The following is a 21,164-nucleotide window of genomic DNA, read 5'->3' on the forward strand; positions in this document are numbered from 1 at the left end:
ATATAACGGAGACTTAAATCAGTCAAGCTAATGCGGCAAAAAGAGACCGTTGGTTTGCATTTTTAATAAATTTGCAATTGCATTTTCCAATAAATTTGCAATTCACAAACCCATGTTACTTTTTGATCGAATACCTTAAGTTTCGGGGCGCTTTTATTTTCCGCAATTACAAATATCCGAATCGGTGCATTCGAATGCTATTCGAATTGTTTGTTTCTTACAACAACTGAACAATTCGTGAATACAAGTAATAAGAACTATTAATTCGAATACATTTTGAATTGCTTCATCTAAAAAAGTACGAAGTATTCATGAATACGAAAACACGCTTGGGGTTTATTCGAATAGCATTCGAATTACACGTTGTTGTTTTTTGGTCAACTATTCCTGAATACTAATACTTGACACGTTTTAGTCGAATACAATTCGAATTGCTGTCACCTTAACATTATGAAACAATTCGTGAATACGAATACTTGACTCGCATTATTCGAATAAAATTTGAATTGCCTAACTTTAAAAGTGCGTAGAATTCATGTATTCGAATACAATCATGCAGGTATTCGTAAAGTATTCGAATACAGGACGCGTGTATTCGACCCCATGTCTGGTTACAGTATAACATGACAAAAAAACTAGTACATGATTAAAAAACAAATTGTGCATTTATGACAATAAGTAAATTAAAAACCTGTAATGCAATATATGCTAACGCTATACCTCAAAACGAGTGGAGTTTTACTTTGAACGAGACCACAATCTAAATCGCTATGGCATACAGAATACTTAATAAGATCCACTAACGATGACAAGTGTTAGAGTTTTTGGGAACTGTAGAACAATATAAGTTACTTTCGTTCACATACATCGCGTGATGAAACCAGACCCATTATTACGTCACAGGGTGCCTAGGTTTTGATATTGTCGATAAGGTTACATCTCGGTTAACTCGTAGCATTCGCCTTAGGGCCAAATTTATGTGAGTGTACACTATGGCCATGTACAAGCGGTAAGTAGTGATAAAAGTAAGCCGAAGCGGACTGGACAGCAATTCCGTATTACCAGTTTTTGCCGAAACGGCGTTTTGCCACGAATCTTAACGCAATGGCGTGGCAAGTCTCGGCAAGGCTATGTTATGTCAATAATCTGTTAAAAAGTCTCGAGAATATCTTTACATTCACCTGGTTATCTCCGCAAAATTTCGTCTCATCTTTATACATCGATGTTTACGCAGCCTCTAATTGTTGTTGTTTGATATAATTAAAATATCGAGTCGATATTGACAAACACCGGATTGTACCGGGAATTTTTTTTTTAAATATTAATACGGTAGTTAATACAAGCACAATATGTTGAATTGTCTTATACATATAATCAGGAAAAAACAACTGATCGGTATATAATCACTGGCTCTTTAGTTAACGGGATATCCTATGCTTGAATGTTGTTCTTTTTTTTCAAACTCCAGCTTAATTAAGTTTATGAGATTGTAGATTACGTCATCTGCTGAGTTCCACAGTGATGAGTAACAAAAGCTGTCAAGAGTCTCAATGGAATTATTCCCGCCACCTGAAAATTTTACGCTGGTAGCAAGAGAATAGGTCACAGAAAAGTTCGTTGTTTTCTTTCTGTCAACGATTGCGAGAAAGGAGAAAAGGAAGCCAACTGCTGAAAGAGAAGAAATGGTTGGTTTGGGCTTGTTGCACGATTTCCTTTTTCGACTTAGGTCTAAAATGAAACTCGGATATAACTACATTCTACAGTTACACTGCTTACAGCTAAATAAAACAATGACATGAAATCATAGTTTGACAAATAAAATATGTTGGTTACAAACCGAGAACTTCTGCAACAAAAATAACCAGCAGTTTCAAATCAAATACTTGCATACGCAAACATATTTTGCTGATGACTTGGTGCAGGGGTCGGCAACCTAATAAGCGGCCCGTGCTCATTTACTTGTTATTTTCATGTGATAATGACTTCACGTGTTGTGGGTAATATTGGTTTGTGCTAGGTGATTTCAATAGTAAGCATAAGGTGTTTTGTGCATGTAGGTTGGTTTTTAAGGCAATGACATAATAATAAAAAACTAAAAGTAAGCAGTATAACGGGTTTTTACTTTTTAGTACTTAAACATAAACACGCAAATCGGTTGGCGTACAATGAAAAGTCACCTCAAGGCGTGCCAAGGGTGTCAGACCCCTGACTTAGTGCCAAGTTGGCCAAAGCAACATAGAAGTAGGTAAAAAAACTTCAGTGTGTGCGTTTTAAGAGCTAAACGTCCTGCAATTAAACCATAAATGCCTAGACCACAAGATTTCGGAAAAAACGCGGCGTCACGAGAATCACGCGCCCCAACCGCAGTGTGATTAAATGTGTGCGCTTTGCATCATGCGACTTCATGCGTCACCAGCACCAGTATTCTCCTATTTTTTTTTAAAAAAGTCAATACTCGTTGTCAGGGCAGAATGGAAAAAAAGGAACCTGCTGACATAAAAGGGTTTGCACTTTGACTGTTTTAGAATCCTAACTATACTGATCATCATTATGCTTCGAGTTGAATCAGTTGTATTTTTCTGTTTATTTGCCTTCGGTTTAGGACAACTCGCTCCAAGTGAAAATTTTGACCACAGCACAATTCTTGACAACAACGGGGACGTTCGTTTATGGTGGAAATTTGACGCAACTTACATTACATTTGAGGTATGTATAGCCTTCATAAAATTGGCTGTGAGAGTTTAGTATAGCGTGTACAAACATAATTTCCGCTACAAAAAATTAATTTGTGATGTATACACCTAAATTACTTCACATTGTAATTGCAAATTATGTTTTTATCGCAACTAGTTATCTATTCTAGTACGAATAAATATGTACAGCACAAATTGTCAACCCCGTAACATAAAAGTCGTTTTGCACGAGGTGGTAACAGCTCGTGGCATAAATTAGCCTAGTAATTTGGGGGGGGTGGTGCTGTTTCAAAACATTTTAGCGTTTGTTTTGACATCATACACTGTTATAACAGAAACAAGAAATATTCTAGTGGATTCTCTCTTCATTTTCGGGGTAATAGAAATAAAAAATAATAATCTTTGATGTCAAGTGTAAAGACGAATTCTACAGTTCCACAAAGGCTATTTAACGAGCCGCCATTGTTCGTCGTTCAGCGAAAAATAAATTTATCTAAAATTAGCCCAAAAAAATACAAGTTAAAACTGATCGGCTCGAATATTAGAAAAGTTACATTCGGCTCATACAATCGAGCACAAGATTTAAAAGACGTTTTTTGTTTAGCAAAGTCGTTAAACTCTACTAGTCCATTTTATTCTACCTATTGTTATCTTCTTTCACTTGTTTGCCCTCAAAACAGTGATTGTGCAAACCGTTTTCGCAACAAAGGACGCATTTAATCACTGTGAATAATCGTCACTAGACAATAGTTTTAACGCTTTACGTTGTTTGTTTACCATTGTACGTTTTCGGCAACCGTAAAAGGACGGGTGTGGTTTCGAATCTTATGTCAATCTAGCTCAGTAAAACAAAGTTAAAATGTAGTCTTTGAAGTAATTTTACGACATGGTATCATAACTCGGGGCTAAGGTAGTGTTGCGCCGAAAATAAGACAATAATCATTAGAATAAAAGGTGACAAGAAAACGGTATTTCAAAAAATGATCGTAACTGTAATTTACTTACTAAGTCGGTAACTTAAAAAATGAATTGTCGTGTGAGATATGCCGCTAAAATAAATACACACAAAAATAACAAACACGAAAATAAAATACACATTGCCACCCTTGGCATTAATTAAAAGTTGACAAGTCGTTCTGAGCATATTTACCTTAAGTGTGTTTTAGGATCTTATTTCATTTTCTCATATTTTCTATTGTTTTATTTTAACTTTCGACAAATAAAATAAGTAATACACTTTTTACATGTGCTGCATGTTAAAAAAGACTGACGCTATAGGAGTAAACCAACAGCTTTGAACATATTTTTGAAAACAGAACCAAGTAGCAATTTGGGTCATGGAGGCGAAAAAGTTGTTTTGAAAAAAAAGGAAGAAGATATACCTACTTTTATGGTTGCTTCACATTTTTATATTTCAGCTTCAAGGGAAAACAACTGGATGGGTTGGACTTGGATTTTCTCCCGGCGGAGGGATGGCAAATGCTGACATCTATGTAGGATGGGTGACAAACGGTGTGGCAAATGTCACGGTAAGTCTGATTCAATTTTCCGCATCAAATGATAGGAAATAATGTAATCAGATATTGTTGTTCACAAAACTGTGAGAAGGGTAATAACTTAAACAGCACAAATTTACGCAGTTGTCGTTCATATTTACAAATCGTGACAATTTGCTTTGTATATACCAGTGGTCGGGAAACTCTGGGACGCGGCCCAATATTGTACCCGACGGCAAATACGTCAGAATGCTCTAAACTAGTGATGCACTGAAGTTTCGGTTGGCTGAAACATTTCGGCCGAATACGCTGTTTTCCGATGTTTTGGTTTCGGCCCGAACTTTTTTGGAAATTCGGCCGAAACCGAATTTTTTGATTGCATGGAATTACGGCTCAAATTTTTATTTTCACCTATACGAAACATCATAAATTAACTGTTGTATCTATAAAATGCGAGCCACGTTGTCTGCAAAATATTACAAGTTCAGTAAAGCTTCCGCATTGTGATATTAATTTTATTTCGTCATAATTGAGTTCACTCGCATCAACAACACCAGGTTCAGCTGGAAACATCCATTAAAACAGGGATTTTAGGTTTTTAGGTTTAGGATTTTTTTGAAACGTATTAAACGAAGGAACAATTTTGCTGTTGCAATGAAGCTTGCATTTATATATCACCACTGAGCTTCTATCCCTGGTTTAAATTAAGTTGACAACTGGCTCTTACGATTACCACGGCAGCGACTTTTCAAACGTTTGCGTTATGGTGTATTCTGTATGCACAAGCTCTCTTTAACATCAGTGTGTATACAATGCTCTTAAAATTAGGACCGACATGGAGCAGACAGTAACGCTTTTCCACCTTTGGATGGCGAACAAAATGTTGAGACCCTCGGTGGATTGGAAGAAAGTGGCTGGACTCGCGTGAAGTTTGTGAGACCCATCACCGCTTGTGATAGCGATGATATGACGATCACTGTAAGTTTATTTTTTCACATGATATGACGATCACTGTTTTTCACACCATTTCCGTCAAAGGAACGTTGTATTTACGTCACTTCCATCAAAGAATCTTTCGATTTGTATATCTTTCTGTCGTGTAACATTGTCATGATTATTTGTCAAATGCCAGAAACAGAGTAAAACTTTAAAACGCCGCGCAAGCACAAAAGTACTTGAGTTATGACAAAGAAACCTTTCAAGGTTAATAATAATTCTACGATTATCTCTTAAAAGAAAATTGCCCGTCGTATCTTCAACTAGTTTCTTGATCTTTGTTCTGTGTTATAAAATATCACTTAACACAGGAGTAATTAATCTTATTTGTTTTTAGTCCAATACCATGAAAATAATTTATGCGCTTGGTTCCACCGACGGTCCAGATATCCAATATCACGGTGCTACTAACAGAGGTTAGTTTGTCAAATTTATTGGTTTCTATTATAGAGATCAGTGGTCAAATTGCATAATTGTTTTGCATTGAAATCAACTGTGGATGCTATAGCACAGTGGTCGGCAACCGTCGGTCCGCGACCCGCTACCGGTCCGCGACGAGTTCGTTACCGGGCCGTATAATTTTTCAGGTGAAATGCTTGAAAACATTTTGCCCATGTATTCCGGAGATGATAAACTAATTTATGTGTTTTCATTGCTAATTATTTGAAGTTTTTTGAAGACCGGCCCGCGATAAAATTTCTGTTTCAAAACCGGTCCGCAGTAGAAAAAAGGTTGCCGACCCCTGTTATAGCAAGTAAATATACTGTCATGCAATGGTGTTTTAGTGCAAACAAATATTGGAATTTGTTTCCTACATTTTGGACTCTCCCATAAACAAATCAATAAAAGTCATTAGCTTAAGTTTAGTTTTGGTAATGTAGATTTTTTTGTCTCAAAGGTACTCGAAGTTTGATTGTACTTACTTACGCCAACGACGGCCAACAACCACCAGCTGGAGAAACTACCTCGAATTTCGACTTACTCAATGACAAATTTGCTGTGCCCGCAGTTGATACTTATTACAACTGTCGTGTGCTGGAGATTCCACCTGCTATCAACACACCACAACATATTGTCCAAGTGCGTATTAATTAATGCAGAACAATATTTGTGAGTTTCGGACTACCTGAAGCAATTTCATTTGTCAAAATAACAAAATTCGAATCAATTGCTGAAGTAGGCTGCAAGTAAAAAAGTTTTTGCCGGCCCATTCGGTGATGAGCGTTTGTAAAAGTATTGATTCAACGTTTTTGGCCGAAAATGTCACCGTTTACAAAAATACCTTTTAATGCCACAACTCGTTCTGAATTATGTAAGCAGTTACGTTTTTAAAGTCAAGCTCAGTTTTACAAAACAAATGATGTTTTTTTTTTTTTCAAGAACATGGCGGCTACATATAAAAGTGTCGTATATTTACGACAGCGCTAATAATAGGCTATAACTGAAATTTAATCAGTATATTTGTCGACTCTTTAGATTGAAGCAGTTGTACAGGCCGGCAATGAAGCTCATGTTCATCACATCTTGCTCTACGAATGCCCACTAAGCGTTGTAAGTACTTTAACATTATTGTTTTATCTAAGCTTACCCTAAGTTTAGAATGCTTTTCTTTATTGGTACTTATTTATTTCTTGGTGAAGAGCGCAAGGGTAACATAAATTAACGTTTTGTGTGTGCTTTGTTATGTATATATTTTCAGCAACAACGAGAATATGCCAGATAACATGAAACATGGTTGTGTGTTGCACACATCATACAAATTATACAAAATATCATATGATTGTTTTAATAGAATGGAAGCAGTTTGGGAGTAGACAATCGATGTTATGATGGTCCTCCACCAGAACACCTACAATGCACCCAACTCTTGGCAGCATGGGCAATTGGAGCATCGGTAAAACATTCTATCGCTTTACTGCCAAAGTTACTGTCTTGTACAATTGTATTTAAAAAATAAAAAAGTGTGTACCTTAAACACTAACAAAATTTCACCTCCAAGATTAAAATGTTACACTAAGAACAAAAGTTAGCATTACCCAAATTAAAATAGTGTAAAAAGGTTCGATGTATGTACCAGAAAATGTATGGATACAGTATGGTCAATATAGAGAATCAAGTTAGTTGCACAACTGCCATGAATTTTATAATATAACTGTTGCTATTTCACTTTAAGGCTTTTGTCTTTCCAAATCACGTTGGTTTTCCAATCGGAAATGCAGACTCTCCCAAGTTTGTTCTCATGGAAACTCACTACGACAATCCAACGATGAAAAACGGTAAAATCAAGTCAATCTTGATTTTTATTTGCAATTTAAAATTGTCGATATGAACTAGCAATCAGTAATTAATATACTCAATATAAAGCATTGGTTCTCAACCCTTATGGATCGTGCTCCCCTAAAAGTTTATTTTTGGCGTCGTGCCCCCCTTTAAATAACAATGTAAGATGTGTGCCCCCCCTGCAAAAATGTAAATAGCAAACTCGTGTTGAAATTCGATATAAATTTCCGCTTTAAACAAGTCGAATAGAGCATATACAACAAACTGTAATCGTGACAAACCTCAATATGGATAAACAGTGTTAGGAAATAAGGATATTTGCAGCACACACTCAATTATGTGCATTATAAAAGAAAAATGAAAGCCTTCAAAGAAGGGGCAGCACGAAAAAACAGTGTTAGCAAATGACAAAATTGCGAAAAAATTGAGCATAAACGGACACGTGAATAGAACGGTTGACTTGCTCAGGTATCATAAATTCAGTACAATACTTGTAACTTACATTCCTATTTTACCTTTTGTTGCAGATATTGTTGATAGCTCCGGGTTAAAAATCACATACACCCCACAGTTGCGACAACATGATGCTGGTGTTATATTGGTTGGACACATTGTTAGTCCATTCGCTCATCTCATTCCACCCAACACTGAAACATTTGAAGATTATTCAGAATGTGGTCCAAGATGCTTGACAGAAGTAAGTTAGACAAATTAAAAACTCGAATAAATGACTTGAACTTTTGTTCACAAAACCATTGTTTTTGTCATGGACATAGACAAAGGAAAAAAACAACCTTTTGATGCTTGGTCAATACGCCATAGCTGGTATAGGACCACAATGCTTTTGTATCTTATCTGTGTATTGCCATATTGGCGAACTAAAAGTTCTTTTTTCGTGGGTAGCATAGTGCTAACATGTTTTGAATTTGGTCTGTTGTAGGCATTTGGAGCAGCAAATCTAACGTCGGTCAATGCTTTTGCAGTCGAGCTTCATAGTCATTTGTTAGGAAGATCGTTGGAACTAAAACATATCAGGTACATGACATACAGTATTTACATTTTCATTTAACTTATTGTTCTGCCGTTATAGTGTTAAAGGATGCTTTCAATTGCTACAAAAGTCCAAGAAATGAGAGTATAAAGTACCTTTAACAGTTACATTAACCGTTTCATTTGAGGTTTAAATTTGTCTAAAGAGTTTTACATTTTATAAAAAAAAATTGTGCCAATCAATCTACGTGTTTTAGAAACGGGACGGAGTTGGAACCCATTGCCAGTGACAATAACTACGACTTTAACTACCAAGAAACAAGAACGTTACCCCAAGAAGTTACTATCAGACCTGACGATTCGTTACAAATGCTCTGCAATTACAATTCAAAAGGCAGATCAAACGTAACTTACGTAAGTCGTTGACGAAAAATAACAGCCTGTACAGGGATATAAGTCGGCCTGAACATATCGGGTTTGTTTCCTGTCTTTATTTTCGCGCACATTTGTGTCGTGTCTTCACCTGGGTAAATGTAATTTTTAAACTTAATTCGGGCGTTATTTTTTTAACAGCCAGGCTTTGCATTTAGGTTGAACCAGGTTTGGAACCCAGTTTCGATTCTTTAAGTCAAAATATTAATAACAAATGGTACGACGCACGGCAGTTCTTCAACTGCCTATTTAATAAATTTCAGGGCGGTTTTAGCACCTACCAAGAGATGTGTGTGTCCTTCCTCTATTACTATCCTAAAATACAACTCACAGATTGCACGTCTTCCCCCGATTTTGGAGTTATTTTAGGTTACTACTTGGGAATAACGAATGTTAAGTAAGTCGTTCATTTTTCAGGCCTTTCAAATTTAGAGATGTTGTTCAGTGTGTTATGAACAGGCTGATAAAAAATATGAATAATGTCCTAATAACTTAATAGTTTTTGCTGTTGATGATTTTCCTAACTTTAACGTCTAATATACCAAAACTTTAGCTTAGAAATTTGTTTAAAAAGCTTAATGCAGTGTGAAATAGAAAAAATTTTTGGTTCTTTTCTAACATTTTGATATTTACAAGATGTCATAAAAGATTAATTACCGTAAACCCTGTGTGACCATTGTGCCAAAACTAGTTCGGCTGTCCATAAGCCTCCACATCACCATAAGTATATGAGTTAAACCTAAAAAATAATGGGTAAGGCCTTACTTATGATGTCTTTTTATGCAAAAATTTAAACCAACGTTTTTTTTGCAGTGTTACAGGTCAATTAGGACCGTACAGTACGTTGGAAAGTATTGTTGCTACTGAGCCTCCTGAATTAGCTGGACTAACTGTGTTGGAAATTGTTAACGCGGTAAGAGATTAATCTAACTATGTAGCTTTTCACGGCAAAAAAGATTTCAATTTTTTAATGTAGTATTTTCACTCTACTGGTTTATTAGTAGTCTACATTAAAATCATGTAAAGTTCTTCGTAAAGAGTTTTAAATCAATACTTAGGCCTACATCCAATCATTACTTGATTTGCAGTATTCGGTGGAAATTAGTTTTAAATAATTTTTCCGCCCTCGTTAGTTTGTAGCATCGTCGCAAAATGTTTTGTTTGAGAAAGCAAAATTAGGGAGAAAAGAAGTGGTTGAAAAAAAGTAAATTTATAACTTGCTCAGCACGAGGCATTGCTTTTTTAGCTAGAATTTAATGATTCGCTATGTATTATTTCCTAATGATTCGCTAGTTCAATGTGAAATTAGTTGTTTTATTTGTCTTTTTCGAAGATTTCTTGGAACGAAACCGTAGCAGATGAGTTTAGCATGTTTTTACAAGCAATTCCACATAACCAACGATGTTATCCAGTTGATCCAAAATTGGTAAGTTATTGTCTTCATTTTATCTGCTCCCTAAACATGACGTTAGCAGAACTGTATTTATCGCTTAAAACAACCATACACCCAAAAAGTATGATACAAGTTTTCTAGACTAGTCGTGCACGTTTTACTATAAACTTTACTTGAATTTGTAAAATTGCTTTACAGTCTGCTTTTAATTTCAACCTGACCAAAATCGTTCAACCGTACGTGGCCCCAACTCCAAACTGTTCCCAAAACACTGCAACCACGACAATGACCACAACGACTACTATGGCTGCTACAACCACATCATCTGCCACACTTCTTCGATTTTCACCAGTGCAGATGTGTTTTACATTAATCCTACTTGTCGCAAGCTTTTTTTATTAAAATATGATCCCTAATCGCAAAATAAGTTACAACAAAAAATATTATTAATCTGTTTTAAAATATTAATTTAAAGTAGTAAATGCTTTATGATACTTCTTCAAGGCGCAAAATGTGTACAAACAAGTGTAAAAATCTCTCGTTTAGCATCGACAAACACTTTTGTTAATTATTTTTATTTACCCACACAATTTCACCCGTTTTACTTCAAATCATTTTATACTGTAGTTAGATCGAATGAAGTAAAAAAATAAGTAATTTCAAATGAACGTGAGAAACAATCATATAATGATTTAGTGCAAGGGTCTCTAACTGCTTCGAGGGCAAGTCCGCACTGTGGGAACATTTGTTACAGTGTAACATGACAACAAAAATAGTATACGAATAAAAAGTAAACTGTGCATTTATGACAAAAGTACATTAAAAACCTGTAATGTAATAAATACGTAACATATATATATCTTTAAAACGAGCGGAGTTTTGCTTTTAACGTGACCACACTCTAAATCGCTAAGCATACAGTATACTGAACTTAATTGCGCAATAAGATTCACTAACAATCACTAGTTTGGGGGGTTATTGGGAATGTAGAACATTTAAAAACTCTTTAGCAAGTTGAGTTCATTTGGAAAACAATGTTTCACGGTAAAATCGTAAATAAACAATAAGTTCCCAGGAGTTTGAATAGTTCAGTTTCAGACAGCATGAGTTTTCTTTACCTAAAGTTTCAGTTGAGTACACCCTATTCTGGTTATAGTGGAGATGGAATTTATTGAATTGTAACTTTCGTCCTTATGAGAATAAAGTTGTTACATCGCCTTGTACATATGTTTATGTTTTCTGTGTTTCCCGCCAGTAGTCTTGATTCCTGTGTATGACGCAGTGTTGTGCCACCTGCAACATTGTTTGTCACACTATCGGTGATTGTGATGTCACAACTTTGGCATTGTTGTTTGGTATCACGTCTTGTAAGCGAGACCGCCTCGTGTTTATTAGTGACTGGAACTTACAGCGTCTGCATGCGTTTTTTAACTGGTCAATTATGTTTGTTTTTTGTGTAACGAACAGGAAAATTATGCTGTTTAGAAACTGAATCGTCCAATGTTTGACTTGAATATTTAGTGATCGGTAAGCATATGTTAAACCTTGTTGTTAACCTTTTGGATTTGAATTTATGTGAAACCTGTATTCAGACGTGAATTCCGCCGTCGTCCAACCCGTGTTATTCTGAACCGAACTGTGTTATTCCGGTAAGATTATTGTTGCTTAAAGTTTGCCGTCCGTCACTAGTGTGATTAAGTGATGTTTATATGTGATGTTATTAGATGCTGTGTTTACACACCTTCTACTGATCGCTTGCATTTAAACGACTCCAGTCCTCTAATAGTTTGGTAAGCGTAAATGTCATTGAAATTCGACTTCTGTTGCCTTGTCTTAATTTGAAAATTTTTTGTAGAAACCGCCTTTTGACCCCTTGTACTCGCCGTGCTGCCATACTCTCGAGCGCCATCTTTCGGCTATATTGTAAAATAAAAGAGTTTGTTATATAGCTGCTGGCGTCTTGGAGTTTGAGCGCAAGGAAAGGCGCGTTAAAGACAATTTTAGGAACACAAGCGATCGCCCCTGTTGTGCTGTCTGGAGGCGCATGGAGTCACGCCTTCCGATAATTAAAGACACCGCAACATCGTTTCAAACTTCTGGACACTTGAACACCCACGGCTTGTTGATTGACGTCAAGCATGGAAAACTTCACAATGGAAACTGACAAAGGCGCCATTCCTGCGCCTGAGTCCCATGACTCACTCTCCACTGTCGAAATCACCGACAAAGACAAAATTTCCAGTTATACATACGCTTGGCAACAAGCTTGTTTGCGAGTTGAAGAATTAATGCTAAAAACCGAAAATGTCACCCTCGTAAAGGAGTTTGTTCTAGTGATTGAAAGAACCTTCAGCGATCTCGTCGCCGCGTATGCCCCCTTTGAGGAAGGTAACGAAGCCATGTCTCAAGCACGACGGGCATGCCAACAGGATAAACGTGAACTGGATTCCCGTGTACAGGAATGGTTCGTAAACGTCGAGAAATCCATGGGTCGCCACGAAACTCGGTCGAGTTACGCGTCCAGCTCCCATCTCGGTTCGGCAAGTACTCGCACGTCTGGTTCGACGGAAAGTTGCCGAAAAGCTGCCAGGGTACGGATGCGCGTAGCTCGCTTGTCGCGACAGCAACTCGATGAAGATGTCGCCTTAGAGACCCAACAAGCTGACATGCAAGCCGCTTTCGCTAAGCAGCAAGCCGCTTTCGAAAAGCAGCAGGCCGCCATCGATGCCAAACGAAGAATAAAAAATAGGGACAATGAAGTCGCGTTGGCCGAAGCCGAGTTCCTTGCTTGGGACGAAGAGTTGGAGAACGAAGGTAGACCGGTCGTGCACCAACCACAGATTAATGACTTGTCGCCACCGGTTGCATCACTTGGCAATTGTTCCAGGGAGCCCGTATATTCTCCACCACGTTCATCCGCTGGGGCCCAGACTCCGACAAATCCCGTAAAAATGTCACGCCCGCAAATTTCGAAAATGGATATAAAGCCTATACTTGCTCCTGCTGTTGTTCCACCTGTCGAAGGGTCGCGTACCGATTCCGACTCCTATCCTCCATACATGTACAAACCGCGTGCTTCTTCCCCGCCTCGATGTGCTCCCGACACCGATTTCGTTCAACAACAAATAGTCCTGCCTCAGCCGGCCATCAAGAAGTTCGACGGCGACCCGTTGAACTACTGGTCGTTTGTTCGAGCCATTGAGTCGCATGTTCATCGCAGAACAAAATCCGAAGAATCGCGACTAGTTTGCTTGCTTCAATACTGTGAAGATTCTGTTGCTGACAAGCTCGAAATCTACAGCAAGGATGCAGTCTCTGGTTACTCAAAGGCGCGTTCCCGACTGTATTATGATTACGGTCAACCACATATTGTTGCCAATGCTTGCGAACGCCGGTTAAAGCTTTTTCCGCCCGTTAGACAAGGTCGACCAAAGGAACTTATGGATTTTTCTGACTTGCTTGAAAAATGCCGTAGTTCTCTGGAAGACAGCAAAGAGTTCGCAAGTTTAAACTCACTAGATACGTTGAAGCAACTCATCCGGAAACTTCCATTTTAGCATCGAGAGAGATGGGTGGAACACTCTTTCCAGGTGCTTGAGGAAACCGGGAGACAAGCTGGATACCTTGCGTTTACAAGTTTCGTTGTGCGGTGCGCCCGTGTTGCCAATTCACTGTTTGGGTCCGAAGCGGTCTACGAAGTCGTGCGCGAAAAAACGCCAATCGAGCCAAAACGGAGTTCAAGAGCCGCTACGTACAACCCTGAAGTTTAACAGGGCACGTTCTGACACACCGCCTGTTCCCGCTCCGTGTTGTGTCTGTTGTAAACTGTCACATGATTTGTCAACGTGCCCGGACTTCGACAAAATGACCTTACAAAAACGTCGCGAGGTTGTAACCTCTAATGGCCTTTGTTTTAAATGTCTTTGTTCAGGGCATCGTTGCGGAAATTGTCCCTGTCGAGAATCGTGCTCCGTTGAGGGTTGCATTAGCACCTTTCATCATACGAAGCTGCATGGTGCATTTCAAAGGAAACAGGTCGTCGGAAATGATGAGAACCCTGTCATGGAAACGACTTCCCAAACGGTTTCTAGTATGAAGGCGTCCACCAGTAACTGCGGAGTCTACCTCAACGTCGTGCCGGTGAAAGTCAGACATAACGGTATCGAGGTAAATACGTATGCCTTCCTGGATCAAGGCTCTACTTCAACATTTTGCGAACAACGACTAATTGACAAACTCGGCCTACAGTGTAAGGGTCGAAAAATATGCTTAAGCACGCTTACCGATCAATCTCGAGTGTATCAAGGTTCCACGATCTCTTTCACTGTTACTCCGCTTGGTGGAGGAAAGCCTCTGGTCCTTAACGCAGTCCTGTCTATTGATAAAATTCCTGTATCGCCAAATTGCTTCCCTACGCCAAATGTTCTTCACAAATATCCACATCTCCAAAATCTAAACCTGCCTTATTTGGAAGGAGGAACAGTCACGATTCTCATAGGCGCTGATGTTCCTGCAGCCTTTAACGTGCTGTGTACGCGTTCAGACCCACAGGGGGGTCCGTGTGCTGTAAAAACCCCTCTTGGCTGGTCACTCTTTGGTCCTACATTTGATTCGTCCGCCACAGATGAGGCTCACGTTCGATACATGAAAGTGGCCCGGGTCATGCACCAACAGGAGGTCAAGTGTCTGTGGGAAAACGAATTTGGTGACGGGACCTCGGTATTCGATGCGCCTACATCCAGAGAAGATCGGATGGCATACGACTTAATGAAAAGGTCTGTCAAACACCGCGATGATCATTTTCAACTTCCGTTGCCGTGGAGGGCTGGGGTAGAAACGCTACCAGTCAGCCGCACAATGGCTGACAAACGTCTGGCCAGTTTAAAAGGACGGTTGTTACGCAACGAAGACCTCTGTAAAAAGTATGTAGATACAGTGCAGACCTACATATCAAGAGGCTATGCGGAAGAGGTCCCTGAAAAAGAAATATCTATTGGCAAGCACATCTGGTATTTGCCACACCATCCCGTGTTTAATCCCCATAAGCCGGACAAGCTGCGTGTTGTTTTTGACTGTGCTGCTCAGAGTAAAGGAGTCTCCCTTAATGACAGTCTTATGCAGGGTCCTGACTTGGTGAATAACTTGGTAGGAGTTCTGACCCGTTTTCGAACACATCCTGTTGCCCTAATTGCCGACATTGAGGCAATGTTCCATCAGGTGCGCGTGGAACCCACTGATCGCGATGCTCTCCGTTTCCTGTGGTGGCCTGATGGGAATTTGAGCTGCTCCCCGACACCTCATCGGATGAAAGTGCACTTGTTTGGCGCGACATCGTCCCCTAGCTGCGCTTCTTTCTGTTTAAGGCAAACTGCGGAAGAATTTGGCAGTGACTTCGACAGTCGTGTTCGTTCGACTGTTCTGCGTAATTTTTACGTTGATGATTGTCTAACATCTGTTGACAGTGCAGATGCTGCGATTGTTGTTCGTCAACAGCTAAAGGATCTGTTATCCAGAGGAGGATTTCGCCTTACGAAGTGGCTTTCTAACGAAACTCTGGTTTTAGACTCGATTCCCGAGGATGATCGTGCGAAGATTGTAAAATTACACTGCCTTGACGACACGACGCAGCAACGAGTCCTCGGGGTGCATTGGTCCGCGTTCGATGATGTATTTGGGTTCAAAATTGAACTACCGAGGAGGCCACATACGCGCAGAGGAATTCTCTCGACTGTCAGTTCACTATACGATCCACTGGGATTTGTTGCTCCTGTGGTTTTAACTGCAAAATTGCTACTGCAGGAATTGTGTAAACTGCAGTTGGATTGGGATGATGATGTTCCTGAAATGGTTTCATGTCAATGGAAAAAGTGGCTCGATGACCTTCCGAATTTGCGTGACGTTGCCATCCCACGCTGCTTTAAGACATTGGTCTTAAGGGCACCACTCACATACGAGCTGCATCATTTTGCCGACGCTTCGAGGTTAGCATACGGCGCTGTGTCATATATGCGAATCGTAGACGGGAACAGAGCAGTCAAATGCTCATTTCTTATTGGAAAATCCAGACTGGCTCCGCTGAGTACCACGACAATCCCGCGACTTGAATTGACCGCCGCTGTGCTTGCTGCAAAACTTGATCGCTTGATGAGAAAGGAACTGGACTTGCCAATTACCCGTTCAACCTTCTGGAGTGATTCCACTGCTGTTTTACATAGCATCCGTAATGCTACGAAACGTTTTCCTGTGTTTATAGCCAACCGTTTGGCCGAGATAGAGAGGTTGACTGACGTTTCTCGCTGGAGGTACGTTCCAACTAAAGAAAACCCTGCAGACGATGCTTCCAGAGGATTACCTGCCACATCTTTCGTCGGGTCATGTCGCTGGTTAAAAGGGCCGTAGTTCCTTTTGGAGTCGGAAGAAAATTGGCCTGTGCAATCAGTGCCAACCCCTGAAGTTCCCGCAGAATTTAAGCCTCTTATCGAAAGGACTGCTGGATCTTTTGTAGTCGATGTTTCAAGATCGACTTTTTCTGTTGATCGCATTGTCGAGCATTACTCAAATCTGCATCGGCTAAAGAAAGCAGTGGCTTGGTTGATCAGATTTAAGGCTTATCTGAGTCCTGGGATGAGACAGTCAATCAAACGCACTGCTCTTGATGTGTGTGAACTTGAAAATGCTGAATTGGAACTTGTCAAGTATGTGCAACGGAAACACTTCGGCTCACTGCTATCGTCTTTGACTCAACGAGGCTGTCCGAAAAGGTCCGATTGCAGTTCCGCAGTGTACAAGCTAAACCCTATCCTCAAAGATCAACTCATTCGTGTTGGAGGGCGTTTAGCAAAGGCTCCTGTTGACTACAATTCTGCCTGATTCTTCACATCTTACTGACCTATTGATTCAGGCGCACCACGAAAGCGTTGGACACTCTGGTTTAGCGCACACTTGGACATCTATTAGAAAAAAATACTGGATTGCAAAGGGCGGCGTTGCTGTTCGTCGCGTTCTCGGAAGATGTTTGCCCTGTCGTCGTCGCAGTGCTAGACCAGGACAGCAAATGATGGCTGATCTACCACCGGCCCGTCTTGGTGTTGCTGAACCTCCGTTTTCAAATGTCGGAATTGATTATTTTGGACCATTTTTGGTGAAACAAGGGCGCAGTGAAATTAAACGGTACGGCTGCATATTCACTTGTCTTACAATCCGTGCTGTACACTTGGAAGTCGCCCACAGTTTGTCTACCGATTCGTTTATTGCTGCTCTTCGTCGTTTCATCGGGCGCCGTGGAGCACCCGTTCACGTCTACAGCGATAACGGTACAAACTTTGTTGGCGCAGAGCGCATCCTGCGAGAGTCACTACGAGACTGGAACCAGTGTCAAATTACTGAATTTCTCCACCAGAAAGGAACGTCGTGGACTTTCAATCCCCCTGCTGCGAGCCACATGGGTGGTGCATGGGAACGGATGATACGGTCTGTTCGCCGAATCCTGTCTTCAATTACGTCCTCCCAAGTGATAACCGACGAAGCTTTGGAGACATTGCTTGTGGAAGCTGAGGCTATAATCAATTCTAGACCCCTGATACCTGTTAGGTTTGATCACAGGGATGAAGAACCGCTGACCCCGAATCATCTGTTGCTGATGAGAGGTTCCCCGAATATGCCACCGACAATTACCGATGCGAAGGACTGCTACACAAGACGTCGTTGGCGGCAAGTACAATTTCTAGCCGACCAGTTCTGGCGCCGATTTGTGCAGGAGTACTTGCCCGCCGTTGCTACTCGTTCCAAATGGCACGAGAGCCAGCCGAACTTTAAGAAGGACGACATCGTTCTACTGGTTGACGATTCAAAATGCCGTTCAAGGTGGTTGATTGGACGCGTTGTCCGAACTTATCCCGACGAATCTCAAAAGGTACGCACTGTGCTCGTACGGACGAGCGGTGGTGTGCTCCAACGGCCGATCGCCAAGCTTTGCCGCATCGTTGATTCTGACGAGAGCTTAACACCGACCTCACCGAGCATTCGCAGCTCGGACTGCTAGATGGAAGCCAAATTGAGTTTTCATAACAATAACTGTCCGACAAGAAATCATCGCCTCATTGCGATGCACGCGCGATTGGCGATGTTGTGTTTGAAAAAATGTGTCACGTTGTTCCCACATTTTGGGTGGGAGTGTTACATCGCCTTGTACATATGTTTATGTTTTCTGTGTTTCCCGCCAGTAGTCTTGATTCCTGTGTATGACGCAGTGTTGTGCCACCTGCAACATTGTTTGTCACACTATCGGTGATTGTGATGTCACAACTTTGGCATTGTTGTTTGGTATCACGTCTTGTAAGCGAGACCGCCTCGTGTTTATTAGTGACTGGAACTTACAGCGTCTGCATGCGTTTTTTAACTGGTCAATTATGTTTGTTTTTTGTGTAACGAACAGGAAAATTATGCTGTTTAGAAACTGAATCGTCCAATGTTTGACTTGAATATTTAGTGATCGGTAAGCATATGTTAAACCTTGTTGTTAACCTTTTGGATTTGAATTTATGTGAAACCTGTATTCAGACGTGAATTCCGCCGTCGTCCAACCCGTGTTATTCTGAACCGAACTGTGTTATTCCGGTAAGATTATTGTTGCTTAAAGTTTGCCGTCCGTCACTAGTGTGATTAAGTGATGTTTATATGTGATGTTATTAGATGCTGTGTTTACACACCTTCTACTGATCGCTTGCATTTAAACGACTCCAGTCCTCTAATAGTTTGGTAAGCGTAAATGTCATTGAAATTCGACTTCTGTTGCCTTGTCTTAATTTGAAAATTTTTTGTAGAAACCGCCTTTTGACCCCTTGTACTCGCCGTGCTGCCATACTCTCGAGCGCCATCTTTCGGCTATATTGTAAAATAAAAGAGTTCGTTATATAGCTGCTGGCGTCTTGGAGTTTGAGCGCAAGGAAAGGCGCGTTAAAGACAATTTTAGGAACACAAGCGATCGCCCCTGTTGTGCTGTCTGGAGGCGCATGGAGTCACGCCTTCCGATAATTAAAGACACCGCAACAAAAGTAATATTGATTTTATGTCGCAAACTAGTCCGAATATAGGCACTCGCAACCGTACTGTTTTTTGGTAAAAGTCATGGACGCCTGCAGAAAATTTGGCCTCACGTGCCGGCACCTTTGCTAAAAGTTGTCTTTTGGCACTCTGAGAATAACAGATGTATGTTTAGTGCACTGAGAGGAAAATGCTTTCCATTCTGTGTTATGTTTAGTGCACGCTTTCCGAAAATATAATGACACCACACGGCACAGCACCAAAAATATAAGTTATTCTCCTTCACATACATCGCGTGACCCAGACCCATTGTAACGTCACAGAATGCCTGGGTTTTGATTTCTCATTTGCCTTTAGGCCAAATTCATGTGAGTGTACATATGGCCATCTACAAGCGGTAAGTAGTGATAAAAGTAAGCCGAAGCGGACTAGACAGCAATTCCTTATCACCAGTTTTTGCCGAAACAGCGTTAGGCCAAGAATCTTAATGCAATATGGCGTTGCAAGTCTCGGTACGGCTATGTTATGTATACATATAAATATATATATTTCAATGTTACGCAACCTCTAATTGTTGTTGTTTGTTATAATTACGGTTGAAATATCGAGTCGATATTTTCAAATGCCGGTTTGCTCCGGGAAAAAATAGTCTACTCTGATCACTGCCTAGAGGTGATGTGTTTTGTAACGCGACACACAATTAAATGATGCAGCAGTTAATATAAGCACAATATGTTCAATTGCGTTAAACATAATATCCGGTAAAAACCAACTGATTAGTGTATAACCACTGGCTCTTTAGTTAACGGGCTATCCGATGGTTGAATGTTTTTTGTTTGTTTTTTAAACCAGTCCAGCTTTAGTTTATGACAGTGTTTTTCAACCTTTTTTGAGCCACGGAACACTTTATACATTAAAATATGTTTGCGGAACACCAAACGAAATTTTGATGCAATGAAACAACTATAGGCTCAGGGTGACACTATAACGCTAAATCGCACATCACGTAATCACTAAAACGGATGAAAACGCTCATATAGCGCTATTAAAGTTGGGGGAAGTTTTACGAAATCGTATCATTGAAACTAGTTACCTAAATACAATATTCGCCTAGCACTGACTGTTCCATGATTCATCGTTTTCCGCGCAAGCAATTATGCTGAACGTCAGAAAATTTGTTGAATCTCGTGTCGACTGAAACAGCGTTTAAATGTTATTTTATTTTTAAAGATCACCCAAAGCTAAATTGCACCAACGGTCAGCAATTTACCCGCGATTCAGCTATCTCATTATTAGACAACGAGTCTTAATATTACACAACAATAAATGAAGCCAATCACTACAGAACATTCCAATCGGGATGGCGGATAATTATTTTCATAAAAGAAAACCTATTTCCGCCTATTGTATTAAACCAGTGATTTTCGACCGGTGTTTGACATAAAACACTATTCAAACCATAGAAGTCTAAAACATTAGAATCCTATATTCAAACCAGCAAATTTCTCGCGGAACACCTGACGATCTTTCACGGAACACTAGTGTTCCGCGGAACACTGGTTGAAAATCACTGGTTTATGAGATTGTAGATTACGTCAGCTGCTGAGTTCCGCAGTCATGTGTAACAAGTTGTTAGGAATCTAAATTGATTTATTTCCGCCAGCTGAAAATTTTACGCCCGTAGCAAGAGAATAGGTCATGTGAATGGTCGTTGTTTTCCTTCTGTTAAACGATTGCGAGAAAGGAGAAAAGGAAACCAAGCGCTGAAAGAGAAGAAAGGGTTGGTTTAGGCTGGTTGCACGATTTCCGTTTCGAACTAAACAAACAACTTAGATCTGTAAT

General features: G+C 40.1%; 4 protein-coding genes across 5 annotated transcripts; all 4 read left to right on the top strand.

Moving 5' to 3' along the window:
• The first annotated feature begins 2,503 nt into the window (after nt 1-2,503).
• Nucleotides 2,504-11,357, top strand: LOC145220545 (DBH-like monooxygenase protein 1 homolog). The gene is made up of 15 exons (XM_080087760.1): nt 2,504-2,706; nt 4,112-4,222; nt 5,018-5,167; nt 5,523-5,601; nt 6,084-6,265; nt 6,662-6,736; nt 6,978-7,079; nt 7,359-7,461; nt 7,993-8,162; nt 8,406-8,500; nt 8,713-8,869; nt 9,151-9,284; nt 9,701-9,800; nt 10,221-10,313; nt 10,479-11,357. The coding sequence occupies exons 1-15, from the start codon at nt 2,551-2,553 to the stop codon at nt 10,680-10,682; spliced, it is 1,911 nt and encodes a 636-aa protein (XP_079943886.1). The 5' UTR covers nt 2,504-2,550; the 3' UTR covers nt 10,683-11,357.
• A 509-nt stretch (nt 11,358-11,866) lies between these two features.
• On the top strand, nt 11,867-13,846 carry LOC145220551 (uncharacterized). The gene is made up of 3 exons (XM_080087768.1): nt 11,867-11,929; nt 12,005-12,070; nt 12,136-13,846. Exon 3 carries the CDS (start codon nt 12,419-12,421, stop codon nt 13,835-13,837), a length of 1,419 nt encoding a protein of 472 aa, XP_079943894.1. The 5' UTR covers nt 11,867-11,929; nt 12,005-12,070; nt 12,136-12,418; the 3' UTR covers nt 13,838-13,846.
• A 298-nt stretch (nt 13,847-14,144) lies between these two features.
• LOC145220541 (uncharacterized) lies at nt 14,145-19,195 on the top strand. Of its 2 annotated transcripts, XR_013858212.1 has the most exons (3): nt 14,145-18,896; nt 18,972-19,037; nt 19,103-19,195. XR_013858212.1 is itself a non-coding variant. In XM_080087757.1 (2 exons), exons 1-2 carry the CDS (start codon nt 14,145-14,147, stop codon nt 16,677-16,679), a joined length of 2,472 nt encoding a protein of 823 aa, XP_079943883.1. In that variant the 3' UTR covers nt 16,680-18,752. The 2 variants fall into 2 exon arrangements, 1 of the variants encoding a protein (XP_079943883.1); XM_080087757.1 differs by lacking the exons at nt 18,972-19,037; nt 19,103-19,195 and having other exon boundaries at nt 14,145-16,470; nt 16,534-18,752.
• Nucleotides 16,905-18,321, top strand: LOC145219791 (uncharacterized). The gene is made up of 2 exons (XM_080087101.1): nt 16,905-17,102; nt 17,182-18,321. The coding sequence occupies exons 1-2, from the start codon at nt 16,905-16,907 to the stop codon at nt 18,319-18,321; spliced, it is 1,338 nt and encodes a 445-aa protein (XP_079943227.1).
• Nucleotides 19,196-21,164: the final 1,969 nt, after the last annotated feature.

The sequence above is a fragment of the Phallusia mammillata genome, chromosome 3, assembly GCF_965637545.1.
Source record: "Phallusia mammillata chromosome 3, kaPhaMamm4.hap1.1, whole genome shotgun sequence".
NCBI lineage: Eukaryota > Metazoa > Chordata > Ascidiacea > Phlebobranchia > Ascidiidae > Phallusia > Phallusia mammillata.

Excerpts from the sequence above, each read along its gene's own strand:
- LOC145219791 (XM_080087101.1), top strand. The coding sequence starts at position 16,905 with ATGAGACAGTCAATCAAACGCACTGCTCTTGATGTGTGTGAACTTGAA. Across the intron at positions 17,103-17,181 it reads TCAAAGATCAACTCATTCGT|GCGCACCACGAAAGCGTTGG; the intron begins GTTGGAGGGCGT and ends CTATTGATTCAG.
- LOC145220545 (XM_080087760.1), top strand. The coding sequence starts at position 2,551 with ATGCTTCGAGTTGAATCAGTTGTATTTTTCTGTTTATTTGCCTTCGGT. Across the intron at positions 5,602-6,083 it reads TCACGGTGCTACTAACAGAG|GTACTCGAAGTTTGATTGTA; the intron begins GTTAGTTTGTCA and ends TTTGTCTCAAAG. Across the intron at positions 6,737-6,977 it reads ACGAATGCCCACTAAGCGTT|AATGGAAGCAGTTTGGGAGT; the intron begins GTAAGTACTTTA and ends TTGTTTTAATAG.
- LOC145220551 (XM_080087768.1), top strand. The coding sequence starts at position 12,419 with ATGGAAAACTTCACAATGGAAACTGACAAAGGCGCCATTCCTGCGCCT.
- LOC145220541 (XM_080087757.1), top strand. The coding sequence starts at position 14,145 with ATGACCTTACAAAAACGTCGCGAGGTTGTAACCTCTAATGGCCTTTGT. Across the intron at positions 16,471-16,533 it reads TACCCGTTCAACCTTCTGGA|CCAACCGTTTGGCCGAGATA; the intron begins GTGATTCCACTG and ends CTGTGTTTATAG.